Here is a 21,080-nt window from a genome sequence, read left to right on the forward strand (position 1 = left end):
CCAGGCCCTTTCCATGCAAGAAGAATAGTAGCAGTATGTTACACACCAAAGTGAGGAATTTATATATACTATATTAAATATCACCAAAAGACATGAGACTGGTCACATTTGTGAGGCTTCCTTTCCATTGACTCGTATGAGAACAGCCTCTTGAATGAAATCACAGTATTGCCAGAGATATAGGAGACATAAAACATAAAGATTTACTGTGGGAGGAAACGGGAAATGACATTTTTCTGTTTCTTCTCCATACGGGTTCCATTAAATACACACCCACAGAGCCGTTTTCCTGCTCTCGGACGGTACCGCACAGCCATTCTCCAGGAGATAAAGGTCTGTTTTCCTGAGCTCCAGTTTTCAAGCAATGATGTAGCACATAGAATTAAAAAGACTGAAGCTGTGATAGCATCTGCATCGTATTGTCTCTTGATAAACACCAACTATTAGTGTGTGGGGCTGCAGCTTCCTGCCTCTTCGTCGGCATCTCCGGCCGGGAGACTCAAACAAATCTGACTCCTTCTCTCAGGTCAAGCAATATGTTGTGGCTGTTTCATACAGCCGGTATCTATCATTGGTGCCACGTGCACAACACATGCACGCCCTGCGCCCCTTTGATATTCCCGCATTGATGCGGTCATTTTCAGAGCCGCCCATTCATGCCATGTTTCTTCCGCTCAAGAGATTCAAAGGATGTTATTAATCAGCTTTTTATATTCACTCTTGTGTTCCATCCCTAGATCTTTGGTTCATAAAGTATAGACACTGGAAATAGTTTCAGGGCACAAGACTATTTGTAATTGGAAAATAAAAATTCTGATCAATACCTATCAAGAATACAAAATTACCAAAGGCTTTCAAGTTATGATACAGAAATAGCATGATGAACCATTTTATTTTATCAACATATCACAAATTGTACCCTCGGTCATGACTGGGATTCAGCCATAAGATTCAAAATGACCTGAATAAAAAGAAATGATGAACAAATTATATTAAAAAATAACACATTCATAAAATAAAAAAGCTGAAAATACATACAAATATAAGAAATAAGAAAAATATTTCACTGTAACAGAGATATAACAACATCAACAACAATAACAATAATAATAATATGTATTCTTGTAATTACTAGAACATTGACATTATTCTATAACTTTTAAAAACAGCTCTACAACAACTAGTGTTGGAATTGAATGTGTGGCTGTCCTTGTGTCCCCTTCCCCTCATGTGACTCCCTGCGCTGTGCTGATGTGTCACCGCAGCGTTAGCACACTCCTGAGTCGGGTTCTTTCAGAGCTCCTCGGTGCGCCTGTGTGTTTGTCACAATATTTTAATTTTCCCCCCGTGTAGATTTTATGCTGGCAGATTGGACTCGTCTAAAATGGACATGGAACGAACGGAAGCAAAGACGCAGAGGCTGATTCTTCAACCCAAACTAAAATACGACAAAAACCTGGTAAGGTTTTTGGCGTATTTTAATCCATTGTCTGAATTTCTCCTCCGCTCACGTGGGCAATGGCAGTGAGAATTGGAAAGGTGTGATTGGGAGGAACGGCCCCCAGATCTGAACCAGTCATAGATTGTGATGAGCACATGTCTGACCGAACATCAAGTTCAGGCATAAAGGTGTCCATATGTGCACTTCGCACCAACATACCCTAAGCCAGAGTTCTTTGATCAAATCGTCGGACTAGCGGCCACATGTCCTGGACACTTGAGTGAACAGAGGGGCGGAGATGTCAACTGATCACCACCTGATGGTGAGTTGGCTTCGATGGCAGGAGAGGATGCCGGTCAGACCTGGCAGACCCAAATGTAATGTAAAGGTCTGCTGGGAATGTCTGGCAGAGTCCCCTGTCAGAAGGCATTTCAACTCCCTCCTCTGGCAGAGCTACAATCATGTCCCGAGGGAAGTGGGGGACATTGAGTAAAAATGTGGCAGACGATGGGGTTCTGTTGGTTTCATCAGGCCGTGATCTCCAGCTCTCACTGGAGGAGGATCAGCAACTCCAAATCCTGCTACAGGTCGGGGAGAGGTTCTGCCCCCAGTGGAGGAGTTAAGTATCTCAGGGTCTTGTTCACGGGATAGGTGCTGGAAGATGGATGGATGGATGGATGGATGGATGGATGGATGGATGGATGGATGGATAGTTAAGGGGATAAAGGACATTTCAAGTAGATGATGGTAGTGATTATTTATTTTATTTTATTTTATTTTATTTCATTTTATTTTATTTTATTTTATGTATGAATGTGTGTATGTATTCATTCATCTATTTAATTTTTATTTGTATTTTGATTTATTTATTTATTCATTTATTTGCTTATTTGTTTATTCTCTACACCGCTATGGAACAAAAGCTTTGTGTGGGTGTGTTTGTGTTTGTACGTGTGGGGACTGAGTACCGTCTGAGCTCTGAGGGATGACACTGAAATCAGGTCAGTCTGGGTTTTCAGGAGGGCTGGGGGGGGGGGACCCCCTCAGAGAGTCACATGCGGAGCAAGAACCTGCTTTTGATCAGGCCTCCATTTGTCAACAGAATCCAAATGCCTCCTGGCAGCCGGTGAAGACTGAGCTCAGTGTTTTCCAAAACAAGCTTGGAAGGTTCATGGCCGTTTATCTGAATCCACAACAGAAACCTCATTTGTTCAGCACCAAAATGAATCTGCACCAAAATAATGTCATACTGCATTTTTCCTGAACTCCCCGGAAACTGAGTCAAATACACAGCTGATATTCCTGTAAGAGGATCAAGTCCAGCATTGGAGAAGGTTCTGATCACTCCTGCCGGACTAGAAACAAACTTTTAATGTATTTTTTTCAGGGGTGAACTGAAACCTCAAATGCAAGCAACAATGTGTCATATTTTATGATTTCTTGTTAATATCTCAAGTACATTTCAAATTAAGTTAAGAAATGACAAAAGTTTCCAAGACTTTTCTTTTTAATTAATTTTACATGTTTGATTTCTTTCAATTATTTCTTTTTGCTTATCAAAATGTTTATGTTTCAGTCATTTCAAAATTAATACCCTGTTAAACACTAAACCTGTAATCTTTAAACGTCTTCATTTTAAAAATGACTGTCAGATAAATATTTGTTTACCAAAAACCTTATTATTTTTCAAAGAGGTCCTTGTTGGATTTTGGTCATTGGAAAAATGCTGTTTTGCTCTAATCAAAAGTATTTTAGTTTTTTCCCATCAGCGCAGAGCAGAGAGCAGAGGCTTGCTTTCCTTCCAGGTTTACCGTGCAATATGAATTTCTCACATTTCAGTGCAGCTGCAGGGGCTTGAAATATCCCGACCCAATAGAGACAAAGAGACACTTTGTCTATATTGTTAGAATCACGAAAATAAGAAAATACATGCAGCCCTCATCAAAGACAAACGAAAGGTAATTAATGAGTGCAGTTATGCTATTATGCTATTGTGTTGATAACTCTCATTCGCATACACGCTCTACATACACACTCTCAGTCACATGTCATTTGGAGGCAATCAATCATTCGCTCTTTCATTATGTGTCATCCAAAGGTCTGGGCAATTCAGGGTCTCCGGTGAACCTGCTGAATGTTTCAATGATGAGAGGAACCCACACACAAGGAGAACATGAGGACCCCACACAGAAAGGGCCAACCAAGAACCTTCTTGCTGCCAGCAGGAAAATTGTTACAAGCCTAAACAAATGAACATTTTTACATTCACCATCATTCTAATTCAAATACAGGAAATGTCAATAGCAGTTGGAAATAAAGAATTCAGAATACCGGAAATGCTTTTCTCTTTCATTCACTTTGCCAGCCAAAGTGACAGAGCCATATTTTAATATTGACTTTTTGAGAAGCAGGCCGAGTCAGTCGATTGAAGCTCAGCGGCAGGACACACACCACAGTCTGCAGGACATCAATGCCCCTGTCCCAGAGGAGGAAGAGCGAGGCACTAAAGAGGAACCCTGAATCCAGCACATCCATGAAGGAGGGCACCCACTTGACAACCCGAAGGAAGGCATCGCTCACTTGAACCCCACAGTCTCATCGGTGCCTTGGGTATGCTTTTATTGAGGGATATCAACGCCTAGTATATATATATATATATCTATATGTATATATATATATATATATATATATATAGAGAGAGAGAGAGAGAGAGAGAGAGAGAGAGTGAGAGACAGAAAGAGAGAGAAAGAGATACTTTATATAATTTTCATATTTTCTTTTATGTATAATTATGCTTATATTTTTATCTTTCACTCTTGAGAAGGAGCTGATGCAACCAAAGGCAATTTTCCCTTTGTGGATCAGTAGAGTAATTCTGATTGTGATAAATTAGATTCCTTTCCTTTAGTCCTGTCCTCTGACAGTCTTATAAAATAAAACCAATAGAATATTAAAAGCACATACACACACAAGCAACCACCACTCAATTGCTTTCAATCCCAGAGTGTTTCATTGACCCTCTCCATCTCCAAGCAGCAGTTAGCGTTACCGCTAACTTATTCCCACAGGGGGCCTTTCTGCATTTCCCTATTTTCTTCCCAGGTTCTCTGGGTTCCTACCACAGTCAAATAACATGGAATGAATGATTAAAGACCCCGAATTTCCCAGATTTGTGAATGAGAGGGTGAATGATTATATATTACCCTGGCTGCAGGATAAGAAGTGCAGATTATGAATTAATTAACGTAAGGCCATGACCTATGACCCCAATATGATCAGATCCCACCATCAGGCTTCACCATAAATTATCAGATGCTTGACTAATGATCAAGCTGAGATGAGAGTGAATGACAGAAGAGCTGACTGCAAATAGAGTTCAAAAGACAATCAATCAAACATGAATTGGCATCCATTATCTCTAAGGCTTATCCTGGAGTAAGGGTCACGAGGGAGACAGGGTTGGCCCCGGACCGGTCCACAATCCATCACAGGACCCACATATCACCATTCAGTGATTTTCAAGAGCAATAATCAACATCACATAATTCACATCAGTCCCTTGTCATAGCATTTAATTCGAGGTCTTTTTTAAACATGTAACAGAAACATGTGTCTTCTGTTTCACAGTCCATGAATAACAAAGAAATTATAACCTGAATGCTGAATATTCACCAGATGACATTTGGACATTTCGAGGGGCTTTTCAGACATTCACGATGATTGTGTTCCCAACATGATTTGACGGTTGCAAAAAAGTATGGTTCCCATGCGGCTGGGCAGGATTGGAGCTGGCTGAGGGGGCCGAAGCATACAACTTCGGGTCAAGAGGGTCATTTTATGAAGAAAGTCAAGTCCAATGTCAAGTAGCACATGCATCACTTCCTGCGCAGCTAGAACATCTGCACTTTAAAAAGAAAGGGGCAGAAACATTCCTCTGCTTTCAAACCACGTTTACAGGCTCCGGTACAAAGAGGCACTTTGTTGAATTATTGTAGCTGTTGAATCTTTTGACAGGAAAATAAAATTATGTTACGAGTATGTTTTTTTTTTGGTTTTTTTTGTTTTTTTTTTCAAAAGATAAATACAAAAAGAAAAAAAGAAAAAAAGACCCACCATATACAATGAACGTTTGGTCTCCAAGGCGCTCCATTGAGCCAAACCGAACAATTTTAAATAACCATACCGAGAGCTGTTGTGCATTTGTAGAACTCCTCTGAGGGAAATTTGCATGAAATTCAATCGCCAAGCTATCGATGCATCTCGCTGTCACACACACCTGACAGCGATGGTTGCCGGTTTCATCTACAGTGCTATGCTTGTAAGAAATAACATCTGCATTGCATGGACCTGTTGTCATATTTACAGCCTCAAAAAAAAAAAAAAAAGACGGAACATCGTTATTGAAGGATCTGCATACTGCACGATCTGATATCAGCTAATACTAGACCAATATCACTTCAGGTTTTTAATGCTCTACATGTCTGGAACAAACTGCAGGAAAACTGCAGGGCATACGGTTGAAATTAATTTCTAATGCAGCCTTTCACTGAACCAAGTCCAATGTTTCGATGTATTTTTGAAGCTTCAAAAATTGTAAACTCCTCTCTGACCTCAAATTTTCTATTTGAACATCTGCCTCCTACCAATTAATGCTAAGGTGGTTTGCTTTTACCTTCCTTCTTAATTTGGAAATGTTCTGCAACCATAAACCTTGACGACGCTAGTGCAATCTTGAAGTCCAATCTTATGCCTTGTGGTCAGTGTATGCAATATCCAAGCAGATTTTACCACATAGCCATCCTCCTCTGAAGTGGTTTTAATTTTCTCCTTCCCCATCCTGAATCACTTGATCATCAACAGTATATTTAGGTTCAAAGTGTGGTCATTTCAGGCTGGAGAAATATTACTGACTCCCATCAACCTCTGAAATAGAGTTCACATGCCTATCAGCCTCTCTCTTTCCTTAGACAGGACTCTTAGCCGCCCCTGAAGGATTCACAGCTCCCTGTTTGTCATGAGCACCAGAGATCCAGTGGTAGCAGTCAGTGGTGGACTTGTTGCGTGGCTGAACCGGGCAGCGAGAGCAGAAGATGATCCCCAGTGCCACCATCACCACTATGAAGATGCACAGAGGCACCAAGAGCCCAACGAGGAGCCAGGTGCTTCCCTGGTTAACATCCTTGTCCCTCAGGACAGAATCTATAGTGTTGCTCTCCCGACCGGTGGTTAGCTGGGAAAGAGTCGGTAAGGTGATGACAATGGGGTCATGGTAGTCCGTGTCCGTCTTTGACTGCTCCTCAGGGGTGACCCGGTCTCGTCCAGGGGGCTGCTCCGCCTCATCTGGCTGGCTGTGGTTGGCGGCATCAGGGAAGATGCTTTGGTCTATGACTGTATCCTTTGGCTCTGCTGCTCTCTGCCTGGAAGTGGTGAAAGACCACCAGTTCCAAGCTCCTTCAGATATGGTCGAAGTGGAGAGGAATGGAGCGGCAGTGGTGGTTTCCTCCTCCTCCTCTCCATCATCCTGGAATTTCTCCTCCTCTTTGTACCAGTCTGTGGGAGTTTTTGAAGTGGTGGCAGGTTGAAACGTGGTAGGACTGTCGGCATGGACATCCAACCGTTGATCATCCCCTTCCTCTTCTTTACCTTTCCCAGTCTCCATCCTCGGAGGCTGCGCTGTTGGAACACGATTCTGTGGAGACCTATTAATCCAATGAACATCTGAATCAAGATATTTTGGAGGATCGGTAAGCCAGTCCGCGGTGGGCTCCTCCTCTGGAGGCCAGTCGGTTTGCATCCAGGTGTAGTCACCTTGGTCCCATATGAATCCTGGTGGACGGGTGACCGTGGGGAAAGCAGGGGTAACAGTAGCTTGGTCATCCATCTTTTGACAGGAGGAGTTGTCCCACATTAGGACATAGCCCACCTCGCAGAAACACTCAAAGCCACCTTCGTAATTCACACACATCTGTTCGCAGATCCCAAGCATCTGGCACTCATCTATGTCCTGGCACCGACTGGGGTCCTCAGGCAGCGGGGAGTGACCCAGGTGGCAGTGACAGATATGAGAGCCCAGAGTGTTCTCACAGGCGTGTTCACAGGGGTCTTGAATGCATTCATCTATATCCTCACAGCTGTCATCTTCATCAACTTGATAACCCTCATGACACTGACACTCAAAGCCGCCCGGAGTGTTCACACATTTGTGTTCACAGGGACTCTGAAGACACTCATCCACATCCAGGCAGCTTTGCTCGTCAGAGTTCAGCATGTATCCTTCAGGACAGGCACAGCGATACATATCCGAGAGGGGTAGGCATTCAAACTCACAGGGGGCGCCCTCACAAACGTCAATCGGGTCACAGCTCTGACCGTCATCTGCAAGCCGGTAGCCATTTGCACATTCGCAGAAGAAGTGGCCCCCAGCCGGCCTGCAGAAGTGTTCGCACCCGCCATTGTCCTCATTGCACCAGTCGTGTTGCGGAGGAGGGTCGGAGCACAGGGGAGAATCCCTGGACCACTTGGCAGAGCCATCATCCTTCAGTATGCACAGGACAGTCTGTTCCTCTTTGGTGCCTGTGGGACAAGGCACTGTGGCAACAGATCCAATGGGAATGTGGGTCAAAAGGGTGCTTAAGAGGCCGAACGGTGTTCCGTAAAGAGCATTTCCTGCACCTTCACTCCACAAAGCAGGACACATCCCTTTGTAGGTGAAATGGCACAGATATCCATCTACTGGGACTGAACAAGAACCATCCAACCATTTGAAGTTATCAGTCGGGTCTTGAGTGTTGAATCCCATGACCACACATCGCGGCACCGAGCACAGGCTGGGGGAATCCTCCTTCTGCCAGTTGGTGTAATCTGTGTCTTGGTCACCTGTCGTCCAGGAGAAGCCCCGGAGGGGTCGGACGGAAGTACACTGGCGAGGCTGTCGCTGCAAACCAATCCATACCTGAACTTTGGTGCGTGAGTGACGCAAGTCCACTGTAGAGAAAAGGCTTTTAATCCGGTTTGCATCCTCTCTACGTTTGACGGTGGCCAGGTTGCCGCCTTTCTCTTTGCAGAATCTCCACGAGTCCAGGAAGATCTTGCGTTGGAAGTAGATGACAAAGCAGCCATCGGCATCGCACAGGGCATCTGTCTCCTGTAAATCCTGGCCTAACGAAGATCCATACAGCAGAGCCAGCAGGGAGGTGAGGAGAAGAGCAGCGGCACTGCTCACCAAGGAGCCCATTCTCTGACAGAGTATCTCACCCGGACTTCCCCCGCACTTGTATCTCCTTGCCCTTTAAAACTTCTGCCCTCTTTTCTCTCGGCTTATCTCTTCTCGGACCCTCTCTTCCTTCATGTGAACTGTGATTTTGCTGAGGCACATCTGCACCGAGAGAAGTGTGAGCGGTTTGTAGGCAAGAAGAGAGGGATGGGAGTGAGAGAAGGAGGGAAGTACAGCGGGAGGGAGGGAGGAACGGGGAGGGAGTTGTATGTTTTTGGAGGAGGTGGGAGGACGGAGGAGGGAGGTGGATGTATGTCTCATAACGGGGGGTGCAGAGAACTGTGCATGTCTTTCTTTTTCAGAGTATGTCATATGGTTTTCATAAAGCCTCATCATGGACATAGTTTGGTAAGCTGCCATTCTCCCCCCAACCCCCCACACACACTCACACACTCGCAGACACACTCACATGCATGAAATTGTGGCACTTGAAACAGTTTTCTTATCTCACATGAGACTCACATGAATAGGAGAGTAATCATTCAAACAGATGCGCGTTGTTCTTTTTTTCTCAGCAATCCATCATTGCCTTTCTATCTTGTCTCACTTTGAGAAGCATGTCTTTTTTCCTTTTTTTTTTCAATCTCTCTACACAGGACACCCGGCACATGCCGCTCTCGTGTTCATCCGGGAAAACTCAGTAAATATCTCGACGTAACATGCGTAACTGTCTCCATCCGATATGTCAAAAGTCGAGTCTGATCCCCTCCGGTCCGTCCAAAGTAACGAGAGCAACCATGGTTTTGTTTTTTTTTATATACTTCTTCATTAGCCGTTGAAATCGCTGCCAATTCACGACAGTAAACATAATCTAATGTCTTTTTTTTTACGATTGCACTGACAATATAACAATGTTCCTTCTGTTCTTTTGTGTTGCTTTTATGATTTTCTTATGATAAAGCAACTCAAATTGTTAAATTGCTTGTATCAATTTATGGTAGAAGATTAGCACATGTTTATGTCTCTGTTACTTAAATGCAAAACATCTCCATGGAGTGCTGCACTGCGACCCTTTCTGCCCGTTTAACAATGAAAACAGGCTTGCCTCCCAAGTCCCCTTTGGGAAATCCAAAATAACAAGACCAAGTCTTTGATAAACATAAGCAATATGATGTCTAAGATGATTGTTTCCCTTGTTTTTGGGGGGTCTGCATTAAATTCCACCTTTTAATGGATTCAACGATTATTTGCTTTTCAAATGGAAGTCTGATTAATGCATCCATTATGCGCATTTCTGCGCACAATGTCGTGTCAACAAAAAATATCTGATTTGTGTCTCTTCCGGTGTAAATACACAGTCTCCACCACACGACACATCTGGTGTACCGCGCAGCCAAGGCGAGGTGGAAACGCAGAAACGCCGCGGTTGCTGGAGAGAAAGCTCCGCGATAGCGTTTAAAAAACAACAATATCCTGCTCCATGCTAATAACCCTTCGGTCGGACGGGGAAAGTTGGAGAAGGAAGAGGGCCTCCAGGTTTGCAATGAAAACAAAGCCTGAGCCGTGAAATGGAGACTTATGTTTCTAACCGGGGGTGTGAGGGGGTGCGACTGTGTCTGGGGGGGGGGGGGGGGGGGCTGTAGGAATGGGGGGTGGAGGTGGGGGGTCTGGCAGTAGCGGGAGTCCTTTGAGCCCTTAATAAATACAGCTGACTGTTGTGGAGCTCAAACTGCAGAAGCACCCTGCTGTTCGGGGCCAGTGTTAGAGATATGGTAGACAGAGAGGCTGGCAGCCGCAAAAATATAAAGCAATACAAATCTTTGTAGTGTCTGAACTTTCTCATTGCTTTCAATAAGAAGAGAACAAAAACAGAGGACACGTTACGTGCTGGGGATTTGGTCAATGCACCCATCGCTGAGACCGATACGTTAGGATATAACTTATATAACTGTGGTCAAACAAACAATTTATTTTTCATTACTTCTGAAATAAAATGTCAATAAACTGAAGTGTTTGGAGTGGATTTTTTTCAAATGTATTTTGCTACTTTTGAGAGAATAAAATTTACGTATTATGTATTTATATATATATATATATATATATTCGTGTGTGTGTGTGTGTGTGTGTGTGTCTATGTGGGGTGTATACATATGTGTAGACTGTATATACACACAAACAGTATATGCAGTATATATAATGTATATGTGAGTACTTTTCACACTGGAATACATGCATCTGTATAAACTCAAACGCACACGTCCATTTATATGTATACTAATAAGGAATATTTTAGGTTTTACATTAGAATGGATTCAATGAAATAAATGGTCTTAGTTTCTAGTGTAAATCAAATATCACCTACTAAAGATTCACAACGTGAAGGAATGTCCAAGAAGAATTTATACAAGTTACTCAGTAGATCAGAGGACTTTCTGCTTCCCTCTTAGCTACTGAATCAGTCAGGCAAGATTCTTCAGGCTGAGCAGCAACTGAGTATTTATTGCAAAGCCCTGGTGGGAAATGAATCTGCTCCTAATGCACAGAGAGGAAGTGAAATTCTTTATGTCATGAGTTTGGGGGATTTAACCAGAGAATTGCCTTTAAAAAAAATCCAATTTAATTTTCTTATGTCAAGTCAAGGGGCTTCTCAATCAGATTAGGTTATGACTCTCACACAAAGGTACTAGATGCTCTTGACTCCAGGATTCCAGGATTGGAGTGCTGTAATCCATCAAGCCTATCAACATATCTATTAAACTTCGATTTGGCCTGCTGTGCTAAAAAGAATATGAAAAACTGGCTGAAATTAAAACATTGTATTCCTCCATCATATACAGAGTGGTTACTTTAAATCATTTACATTTCAGTTCATGTTTCAAAAGAATGTCCCTAGTCGTTGAAGAACGGGGACCTCTTACAGCGGTTCTGTGTTATTTATGATTCCCCAGCTCTCATCGTGGAAGTGACCAATTGCATTTGCTTTAAACAGTGGTAATCCCAGTGCAAAACCGAAATAACCGAAAAAAAAAAAAAAATTATTGTTGTTTTTTTAATTGTTGTTTTAAATTGAAATAAATATTATATTTTCTTTTTTTTATCAATAACATTTCAAACACACACTCCAAACCGCTTCCATGTGTATGCCAGGCTGTGTTTTCCACCGGTACAAAGTAATAATACCAAATTTACAAGAGGCAGTAATTTGGAAGACAATGACTTTTCTCGCCAGGTACTCAGTGTACTGTCAACGCCCCACGGTGTCATGGAGGTCCTTCATCTGGAGAGGGTTAAAAAGTGAAAAACCAGAGTCTGATATCGATGTAAATGAAGTCTTTGCGGTCATAATGATATTCAAACCAACCGTAAAGCAAAGAAGAATTATGCCTGGAGGAAAAGTAAAAGAATAATAACAAGCATATTTCCTGAGAGCTCAACCTCTGTTGCGATGAATTAAGCCAAGGGAGACTATTAGACTCACAAAGTACAATGTTTATTGTCTGCAAATGCCTTAAATCCAAAATCAAATGAAAATAAAGCACTTGGTTTTTGCCTTACTGTCAACACAGAATCCTAGACGGTCAAATAGAACGAAAGTAGATCCCACCAATAGTCTGCTATGATATGAATCTCCCCTTCCTCTCAGCTGCTCCCTTCAGGGGTGCCAGAGTAAATCAGCCAACTCCATCCAACCCCAGTCTTTCTATCTGTAAGGGGGGGGTGGACCCAACACCGAGATCCCCATCAACGCCGAGAGAGTACAGAACAACTTTTGTGAGGCTCATTGCGATGGGTGAACAGTTCGCAAAAGAGTAAGGTTGGTACCAGGAGGGAGGGCAGGAGGACGCTGGAGTGACTGCAGTCCGGCCAGAAGGCACAGGGGTTGCTGAGGTTCCATGGGAAAGAAGGAAACCTGACAACTTGTGGGGTTGGAGCTGATGTCATTAAGTCCACACAATGATTGCCTGTCATGGGCAGCCACAGTGCGTCCAGGTGGCACTGAGAACCTTCATGTCCTCCTTCACAACACCCGTAAACCTCCTCTTTGGTCTTCCTTTAGACCTCCTGCCTGGCAGTTCCAGCCCCAGCATCCTTCACTGATATATTCAATATCTTTCCTCTGTTCATAACCGAACCATCTCAGTCTGGCTTCTCCAGCCGTTCTAAACTGCTTGAACCTGTTTCTCCACCTCTTCTCCACACTCTCTATTGCTTCAGGCTGTTGACCTCAAGTCCTTAAAAACCTCCAACCTTCTTTATCTCCAAACCTATTCTGTCTTTTCCTCCACCCGCTCCCTGCTCTCACTATAGGGCCCCAATATCATCTGCAAACATCATTGTCCATGGAGATTCATTACATTACAGTCATTTGGCAGACACTTTTATCCAAAGCGACTCACAAAAAGTGCAATTCAGTCACCGAAGATCCGAAGTACCAGTAGTTGGAAGTCAGAAGTGACCACTCAACCAAATAGCCATCTCAGAACCACATACATACATACATTATTTTCATTATTTTTTGTTTTTTGTTAGTAGGGTAGTGCTTGGTGAAGAATTATGTTTTCAGGTATGTTTCCTGTCATACTTCATCTGTCAGCCTGTCCATCACCACTGCAAACAAGGAGCTCAGACCTGATCCCTGATGAGGTCCCACCTCCACCTTGAACTTTCACATATTCAGCACACCTCACCACTGTCTCACAGCCAGCATACATGTCCTGCACCAGTCTAACTTCCTTGCCCCTCCAGACTTCCTCATACAATATAATATTCTGCAACGATGCACACACTTACCAAAATGGTAAATACACAATTTTCATCATTTTCTTTTTTCCAGTTATTTATTTCTTAGGGGAAAAGGGTATGGAAATATTAGGCTCAAACAGAGCAAAGATAGTTTTACCAGATTCTATCTACAGAGTTAATTTCCAGCTGTGGTCCCCTGGAAATTTAATGGAAAGTAATAAAAGGAATACCTAGACGTGTAAGCCTTCATAATATTTCCATTCATATTCATCCATGCACGAGGACAACTTACATCAAACTCATCCATCAATGGACAGAAAACATTAAATACATCCCTATGTATGGAATTAATAAATGAATGCTGATAATACAGTAACAGCAGTTAGGTCATTTTATGGAACATTATGATCCTCTCTTTTTATCCAGTCAGTCTGATAGACCATTTTGTTAATTTGAACAGCTCTTAAAATATCTGTAATAATAATAGCAATGAATAAATAAATGAAATTGTAATATTGATATTTTGTATTTGTACAAACAAAATGTACAATAAAACTTTGGGGCTCAAACTGTATTTTTGATTTTATTCCTCACTCTTTTGCAGTGTGTCATGATCACGAGCAGCCTTCAACAGTCACCCAGTGAGAACCTGTTAACCAGCTCATCTCCGGCCTGTATCAGCGTTTTTATCACAAGACACAGCTTGTTATCCTGCTCACACAGCTTTCATTCACACTGTGAATGCAGATGCAGCTTCTTGTCAGCAGCTGCGAAATGCAAGTGAAATTCACCTCAGTAAAGGTACACTTTCAATTATTCAGCTATCACCCAACCGGGACTTCGAGAACTTTTCAGTATCTGAATCCCAGAAGCTTGTGATTCCCTACTATCACTTGGAGCTGCTGCAGCACACTAATCCTGCGCATACTGTAGATGCATACACTTACATGAGCAGGCTTTAATTATTGTGAAACTTATAATTATTGCAAAATTGTAGATTATCCGATAATTTAGGAGGTTTTATTTGTGTATGTATGTATGTATGTATTTTTGTTCTACTTCTTCTTTCTGCTTTTCCCGTCAGGGTTCGCCACAGCCAGTCAACCTTCTCCATCTAACCCTATTCTCTGTATCCTCCTCTCTCACAACAACTACCTTCATATCCTCTCTCACTACGTCCATAAATCTTCTCTTTGGTCTTCCTCGAGACCTCTTGCCTGGCAGCTCCAATTCCAGCATCCGTCTACCAATATATTCACTATCCCTCCTCTGTAAATGACCGAACCATCTCAGTCTGGCTTCTCTGACCTTCTCTTCAAAACATCTAACATGTGTGATAGACTCATTCCTGATCCTATCAATCCTGGTCACTCCCAAAGAGAACCTCAACATCTTCATCTCTGCAACCTCTAGTTCTGCCTGCTGTCTTTTGGTCATTGTAACAGTTTCTCTTCCATACATCATCACTGGTCTCACCACTGTCTTGTACACCTTTCCTTTTATTCTGGCTGATAGTCTTCTATCACATAGTACCCCTGACACTTTTCTCCACCCATTCCAACCTGGTTGGATCCGTCTCTTCACCTCTTTTCCACACTCTCCGTTGCTCTGGACTGTTGACCCCAAGTATCTGAAATCCTCCAGCTTCTTGATCTCCACTCTCTGTAGCCTCACCGTTTCACCTGAGTTCCTCTCATTCACACACATATATTCTGTCTCGCTGTGACTAACTTTCATTCCTCTCCTTTCCAGCGCATACCTCCACCCCTCTAGATTTTCCTCTACCTGTTGTCTGCTCTCACTACAGATCACAATGTCATCCGCAAACATCATGGTCCATGGGGATTCCTGGCTAACCTCATATGTCAGCCTGTCCATCACCATTGCGAACAAGAGGGGGCTCAGAGCTGATCCTTGATGGAGTCCCACCTCCACCTTGAACTTCTCTGTTACCCCTACAGCACACCGCACCAGTGTCTCACAGCTAGCATACATGTCCTGCACCAGTCTAACATACTTCTCTGCCACTCCAGACTTCCTCATACAATACCAGAGCTCCTCTCTTGGCACCGTGTCATATGCTTTTTCTAGGTCTACAAAAACGCAATGCAACTCCCTCTGACCTTCTCTGTGCTTTTCTACTAGCATTCTAAACACAAATACTGCATCTGTAGTACTCTTCCTAGGCATGAAGCCATACTGCTGTTCACAAATGCTGACTTCTGCTCTCAGTCTAGTTTCCACTACTCTGCTGACTTCTGCTCTCAGTCTAGTTTCCACTACTCAGAAGTATGTATTTTTGTTCAAGTGATTAATTATTTTTGATCAGTTAGGTTTCAACTTTAGTGATAATTTCTTAAAGAGATATATCAGTGGTTTCTTCATGGCTTCACACAAAGCTTCATACTAATTTAATTATAATGACACACACATAAATACATGCATACACTGTATATAACATATGTGTATAATGTTTAATTATATATATATACGCCCAAATATCTGTGTTTCTTAAATGCATATTTTTCTGTTTCTTTTTTTTTCTTTTTTTCTGCTTTTACATTTCCCCTTTTTACTGATATATCACAGGCTTCCCTGAACATAGCAGTTTGCTCCAGAACCCCCTGCTTTGTACTTTAGGGGGTTCATGATATATCAGAGTGCACGTGACCCTTGACCCTTTGCTATTAGAAGGGGGGGTTGGTACAAATGCTTTGCGTCCTTTGTTTTGAGACGACAAGTATGATCTAACTCAACATTTCTGGGGATTTTCTGCACCAAGTGGAGTTTCAATAATAAAACATCAGTCGTCGCAGCGTCTGCGTGAACAGACTCTCAGTCACCAGTCAACCATCCCGTCTCGTCTCCTTTTGGAAAAAACCCACAGATTGTACTGTGCGGTGTCTTGCTCTACATCTGCCCAGACTCTGAGGCCAAATACAAAAAACCAACAGTTACAGAGTTGATTTATATTGTGTCTTTTGAAAACATTTGTTCCAAAGCACCTTGTGACAGAGTCACATAGAAAGCAGGATCCATTCAAATGGTAATAAAATTTGAGAAACGCACTGTGGAAGTCCCATAAGCCAGCTGCTTTGTGTACCTTGCAAATGCATAGAAAATACTGTATAACTACTGCAGAAATTGTTGCAGCTCAAAAAAAAAGGGATTATGACACCCACTACCTTGACTGAACCTTCACACTGAAAATAAAAAAAGTTGAAAAGATGAAAAATATCAAAGTAAAGATCAGAACAAATCCCATAAATGAATCCTCGAAGCATGAAAAAGGTTATTATATCTTATTTGCAGGAAATCATTTATCGTAATTATGAATTAATGAAGGTTTTTGCACCAACTGGCTCAGTTGGTAGAGCGAGAATCCTTCCAATAAAATCCTTCCAATAAAATGGTTGGTGGTTTGAGTCTCAGCTCCTTTCTGCTCGCAGAAGTGTCCTGAGGAAAGATACAAAACAAGCTGCACTCAAATAGTCTCATCAGCGCCTTGAAGGGCTCAGTGAGGGACCAGTGTGCACATCTGAATGCAATCAAAATGATACTGTAGGGACCGTTAACATCATCAATATCATCATCATTATGTGATTGTTATTATTTTAATTACTAGTAGAAGTTGTAGGAGTAGTAGTAGTAGCAGTAGCGTTATTAGTATTGTTGTAGATATCTGGCTACCTGATGAAAATACTGTAGAAAAAAACACAAGAAAAATAAATGACATTTCGCTAAATAGAATTACATGTACTTTACCACATATTAATTATACACAATATAAAAAGTTTACTTTTTGCTTGCCAGTTTTGCAAATTTCATCTCCTATTCATAAATCTAGTTTCGTATCAAACCACCAATACTGACAAATAGAAATCAACTTGAACAAGTATGTGTTTTAGTTTTTTTTTTATTATGCCAGGTAAGTAGGAGTTAGTAATATTGTTTATGCACTGGTGTCTTTTGCTTTTGTATCTGATATTTGTCAGGGGACAAAAGTCAAAGTTAAATATAGTGACGTATGAGGAGTGGAGTAGTGTGTATGTCTTTCATTCACACGACTCGGGGTTGTAAAAGTAAAGGCTATTTCCTGTTAAGCATTGATTCTAGTAACCAGAGCAGCCTTCAGTATAATCCCTGTTTTCATTCAATTTGAATGTGTGCTTGTATTCCCAGTGTTTCAGGATACGGACGAAATCGAGCCTATTGGGGTGCGAGGTGAGGGTGGAGTGGGGGGGGGGGGGGCACAGTTTGGATAAGTGCGAGCATTAGATCGCAAAGGATAACAAAGAAAAGTTAGTCAGAGAGTTGACTGACCTTGCTTTAGAAGTACCAAAAGTTCCATCAAAAGTATTAAAAATATCCCATTTGATAGACACGTTTTTCTATTGGATTTTTAATCCAGGTTTTTCTTGTGTTCCTTCAACTCTTCCTTCCTCAAAAAAAAAACAAAAAACGGAATTCTTAACCAATGTTCCACGCAAAGGAAATCAGTCAACCTTGAGCAAGGGAAACAACCAGGGCACGTAATCTGTGATTAACGCTTTCATTTCTGTTTACCAGGAATGTTCACTTTTTGATCTCACCGAAAGATCCAAATTGACGCGTCAAAGTCTGATCGACTGCGTTCACACACCAGGACTCAATGCCTTTAGTTCCAGACCACAAGTGCATCCTGGGTCCAGTTTGTTTGGATGCAATCGTTTTAGCGTCACTCAGTAATTGAAATCAGATTTATCTAATTTCTGTCAAAAGTTGTTTGCTTGTTTGTCTGAATTCCTAAACATCTTTATTACAGCATGTAGCGTGTTCTGTATCTTTGATTTAATGGTATCCATTGTCTTGTTTAATAGAAATATAACCGCAGATGTGGAGGTACAGAGCTGCGATACTGTGAAGTGAAGCTTTCAGGATGTTCATGTCAGATTCAGATCTCCTTACTGTTATTGTAAAAAAAAAATAAAAGCAAGGTTCAAGAGAGAATAGTGTCTCAGTACTATCCACGAATCAACTCACACCACAACCCTCTCAGATACATTTTTATCGTATGGGAATGCATGGAATTTACTTTGTCTTAAGTTATGAGGCACGACTCAATGCTGCATTTCTGAGACCATATATTTTCATCAGATTCTTTTCCAAGAAAAACATGCATTTATCCGGACTGAAGTCTCCACAGTTCCAGGAAACCATTAATGTGAAAGTAAACCAACGGAGAATATCATGAGTCCTGTGTCTGCGATAATAAAACACCTCAGACCTTGAATGTAAAGGAATACTTCCAGCGCTTATTTGACGCGACATTTGATGTGACTTGTTGTGCCTTGCAACACTCTACAGGAAGATTATAAGTGATGGATTGAAAGGGTTTTACAAAAAAAGTACAGTGGGAGGAGAAGGCCATTGCAGAAAAAACACAACCGACGATTAAGTATGCAAGAAACATAGTGAACTGTCATAATGATTCAGGATCTCATAGCAATGCATGAGAATGCATTACATGAGCATAAAATAAATCTTATTATTGTGCATAGTATAAAGAATCACAAATAAAAACACAAATGTCATCATAATGCTGCATTATATATTGTGATGTTTGCAAGAATTCTCCAATTGCAAGGTGCTATCTCATATTATGTATGTTATAGTGTTATAGCAATATATGATGCTATTAGCCTGTGTAGTCATTCACTCAATGAGTACTAACAATGACTGACACAACATAAGTGCACCATGTAAGACATACATACTACGAAATATGATAAAGTCTTACAATTAATTAATTAATTTATTTATTTATTTATTAATAAATAAATAATGGGCAAATAAATAAGTAAATAAATAACAACATGTTGGACAATGATGCATTGTGTGATGACATTGTGCCCTGTTGTCTTTTAACTGGCTTTTCTCTCGCAGTAGACTGAGTAGGTAAATCCAGACCCAATTGTAACTCTTCCTGAGGGACCCTGAAGCATTCCCAAAGCAGTAAAGACTGGACCCCACCCCCCACCCCACCCCACTGTGGACAAATTCAATGCTTCTTTTGCTGGATGCATTTGGTAGGCTACTTTATAATATGCAAGACACGCCAGAGCCGGCTTCCAGAGCATTTCTCCACTGAGATCCCACAGATGTCCATTCTCCTCAGCCTATCCTGAAGTCTAAACCCTGCAGCCTTGCGGAGGATACTCCTCAGCTGCTCCGGCTGCTAACCTTCTCCCGGTCATGACCCGAATCCTCCTGACCGACAGGAACAGTGACAAAGGGCAGCTTTTGAGCCAAAGACTCTCCAGAAATGTGTTTCATGTTTTGCCAAGCATGTGAAAATTGCGCAGCTACGGGTAAGCCAACTTTTTAGCATTTAACAAAATATGGAGTAACAATGCATTTGGATATTTAAAGAATAAGAAAGTAATATGAATGTAGCATATTGCTACAAGCCGGTGTGCAGCACAATGAGCCAACGTACGGAGAGCTTGGGTATTAGTCACTCCTGCGTTCTACAAAACCAAAGGGGTGTAGCTTATATTAGTGCATCAGTGTATAAAAACAAAGTGTAATGACACATTATGTAATCACAACACAGTGCAGATAATGAATAAAATGTAATTATTTTGCATCATTATGTCACGAGGCCTGCATTTGTAAGACATTATGTAATAATAAAAACTTTGCTTCAGCATATTGTAAGTAATTTCATCGCTATTGCTTCGCCTCGGTAGGAAAATCAGTGCCAGCGATGTTTGAGCGGTGGCTCATGTGACACAGATGCAACTTGGATGCAAGGAGAAGGTCCAAAGCTGGGGCTCAGGGAAGCGAAAGCAGAGAATTCCTGATGATCTGTGCACAAGGTGAAAAATTCAAAGGGGGGAAATATCCCCAAATCTGAGCGTGAAATCAAGAGACCCACTCTGAAATCAAAAGAGCATGCTGTTGAATGCAGAAAAGGGGGAAAAACCCTGTATTTGGGTGCTCTCCTACAAGCTCTCGTGAAAGCAGAGCTGGAAACAGCATGGAGGAGTTGACAGAGTTCAATATGAAACAGCTGGATTTACTAAACTGCGCCGAGTTCATTGCATCAGCAAAGATTTTCTTGACGGGATCCTTCACCCATTTGGCTGGCAACATTACTTGACTTCCCTTCAGCTGACGTTAAAAAATTCATACCTTGTTACGGAAATTAGCCGAAACGAAATGTCTTTTTCATGCCTTTTGTTAATGACGGTGAAAAAATGTCAAAAAATGCTGTGTCCTATTACAAGAAATGAAAAAACAAAAAAAGAACACATTTATACATGGATAGATCTGTAGATGCAAGAAAGATTCGACTTAGATATAATTTGGATGTTTAGTTTCATGGGATATTCTTAAAAGTCCAGCAGTATTTCCAATCTGATGATTGCAATTTCTGGTGACTAAATCTTGTGTCAGGATCTAAAAGTATCATGAAATGATCTCCATATCCTGGCACTCCGCCTGATATGTTTACAGTTCGCTCTGGGAATGTTTCAGATTTCGATCAGGAGCCAGTGTTAGTTCGACGTTTCCCACGAGTCCAAACCTCGCTATGACTCGTGTCTGGATGGCGTGAAACAAATCCTCGGGTCTGAAGGAGGCTTTTTAATAGCCGCTATCTACCCATGTTATATTTCCACACTGCGCACATATAGAAGA

At 41.8% G+C, this 21,080-nt stretch overlaps 1 protein-coding gene across 1 annotated transcript; it reads right to left on the reverse strand.

Moving 5' to 3' along the window:
* Positions 1 to 4,996: 4,996 nt before the first annotated feature.
* Positions 4,997 to 8,877, reverse strand: cd248a (CD248 molecule, endosialin a). Its single transcript, XM_086166371.1, has one exon. The coding sequence runs from the start codon at positions 8,673 to 8,675 to the stop codon at positions 6,405 to 6,407; it is 2,271 nt and encodes a 756-aa protein (XP_086022497.1). The 5' UTR covers positions 8,676 to 8,877; the 3' UTR covers positions 4,997 to 6,404.
* Between the last annotated feature and the right edge of the window lie 12,203 nt (positions 8,878 to 21,080).

This window comes from Fistularia commersonii, chromosome 19, assembly GCF_037954325.1.
Source record: "Fistularia commersonii isolate RoL2024-O1a breed Wild chromosome 19, RoL_Fcom_v1.0, whole genome shotgun sequence".
NCBI classification, from domain to species: Eukaryota; Metazoa; Chordata; class Actinopteri; order Syngnathiformes; family Fistulariidae; genus Fistularia; species Fistularia commersonii.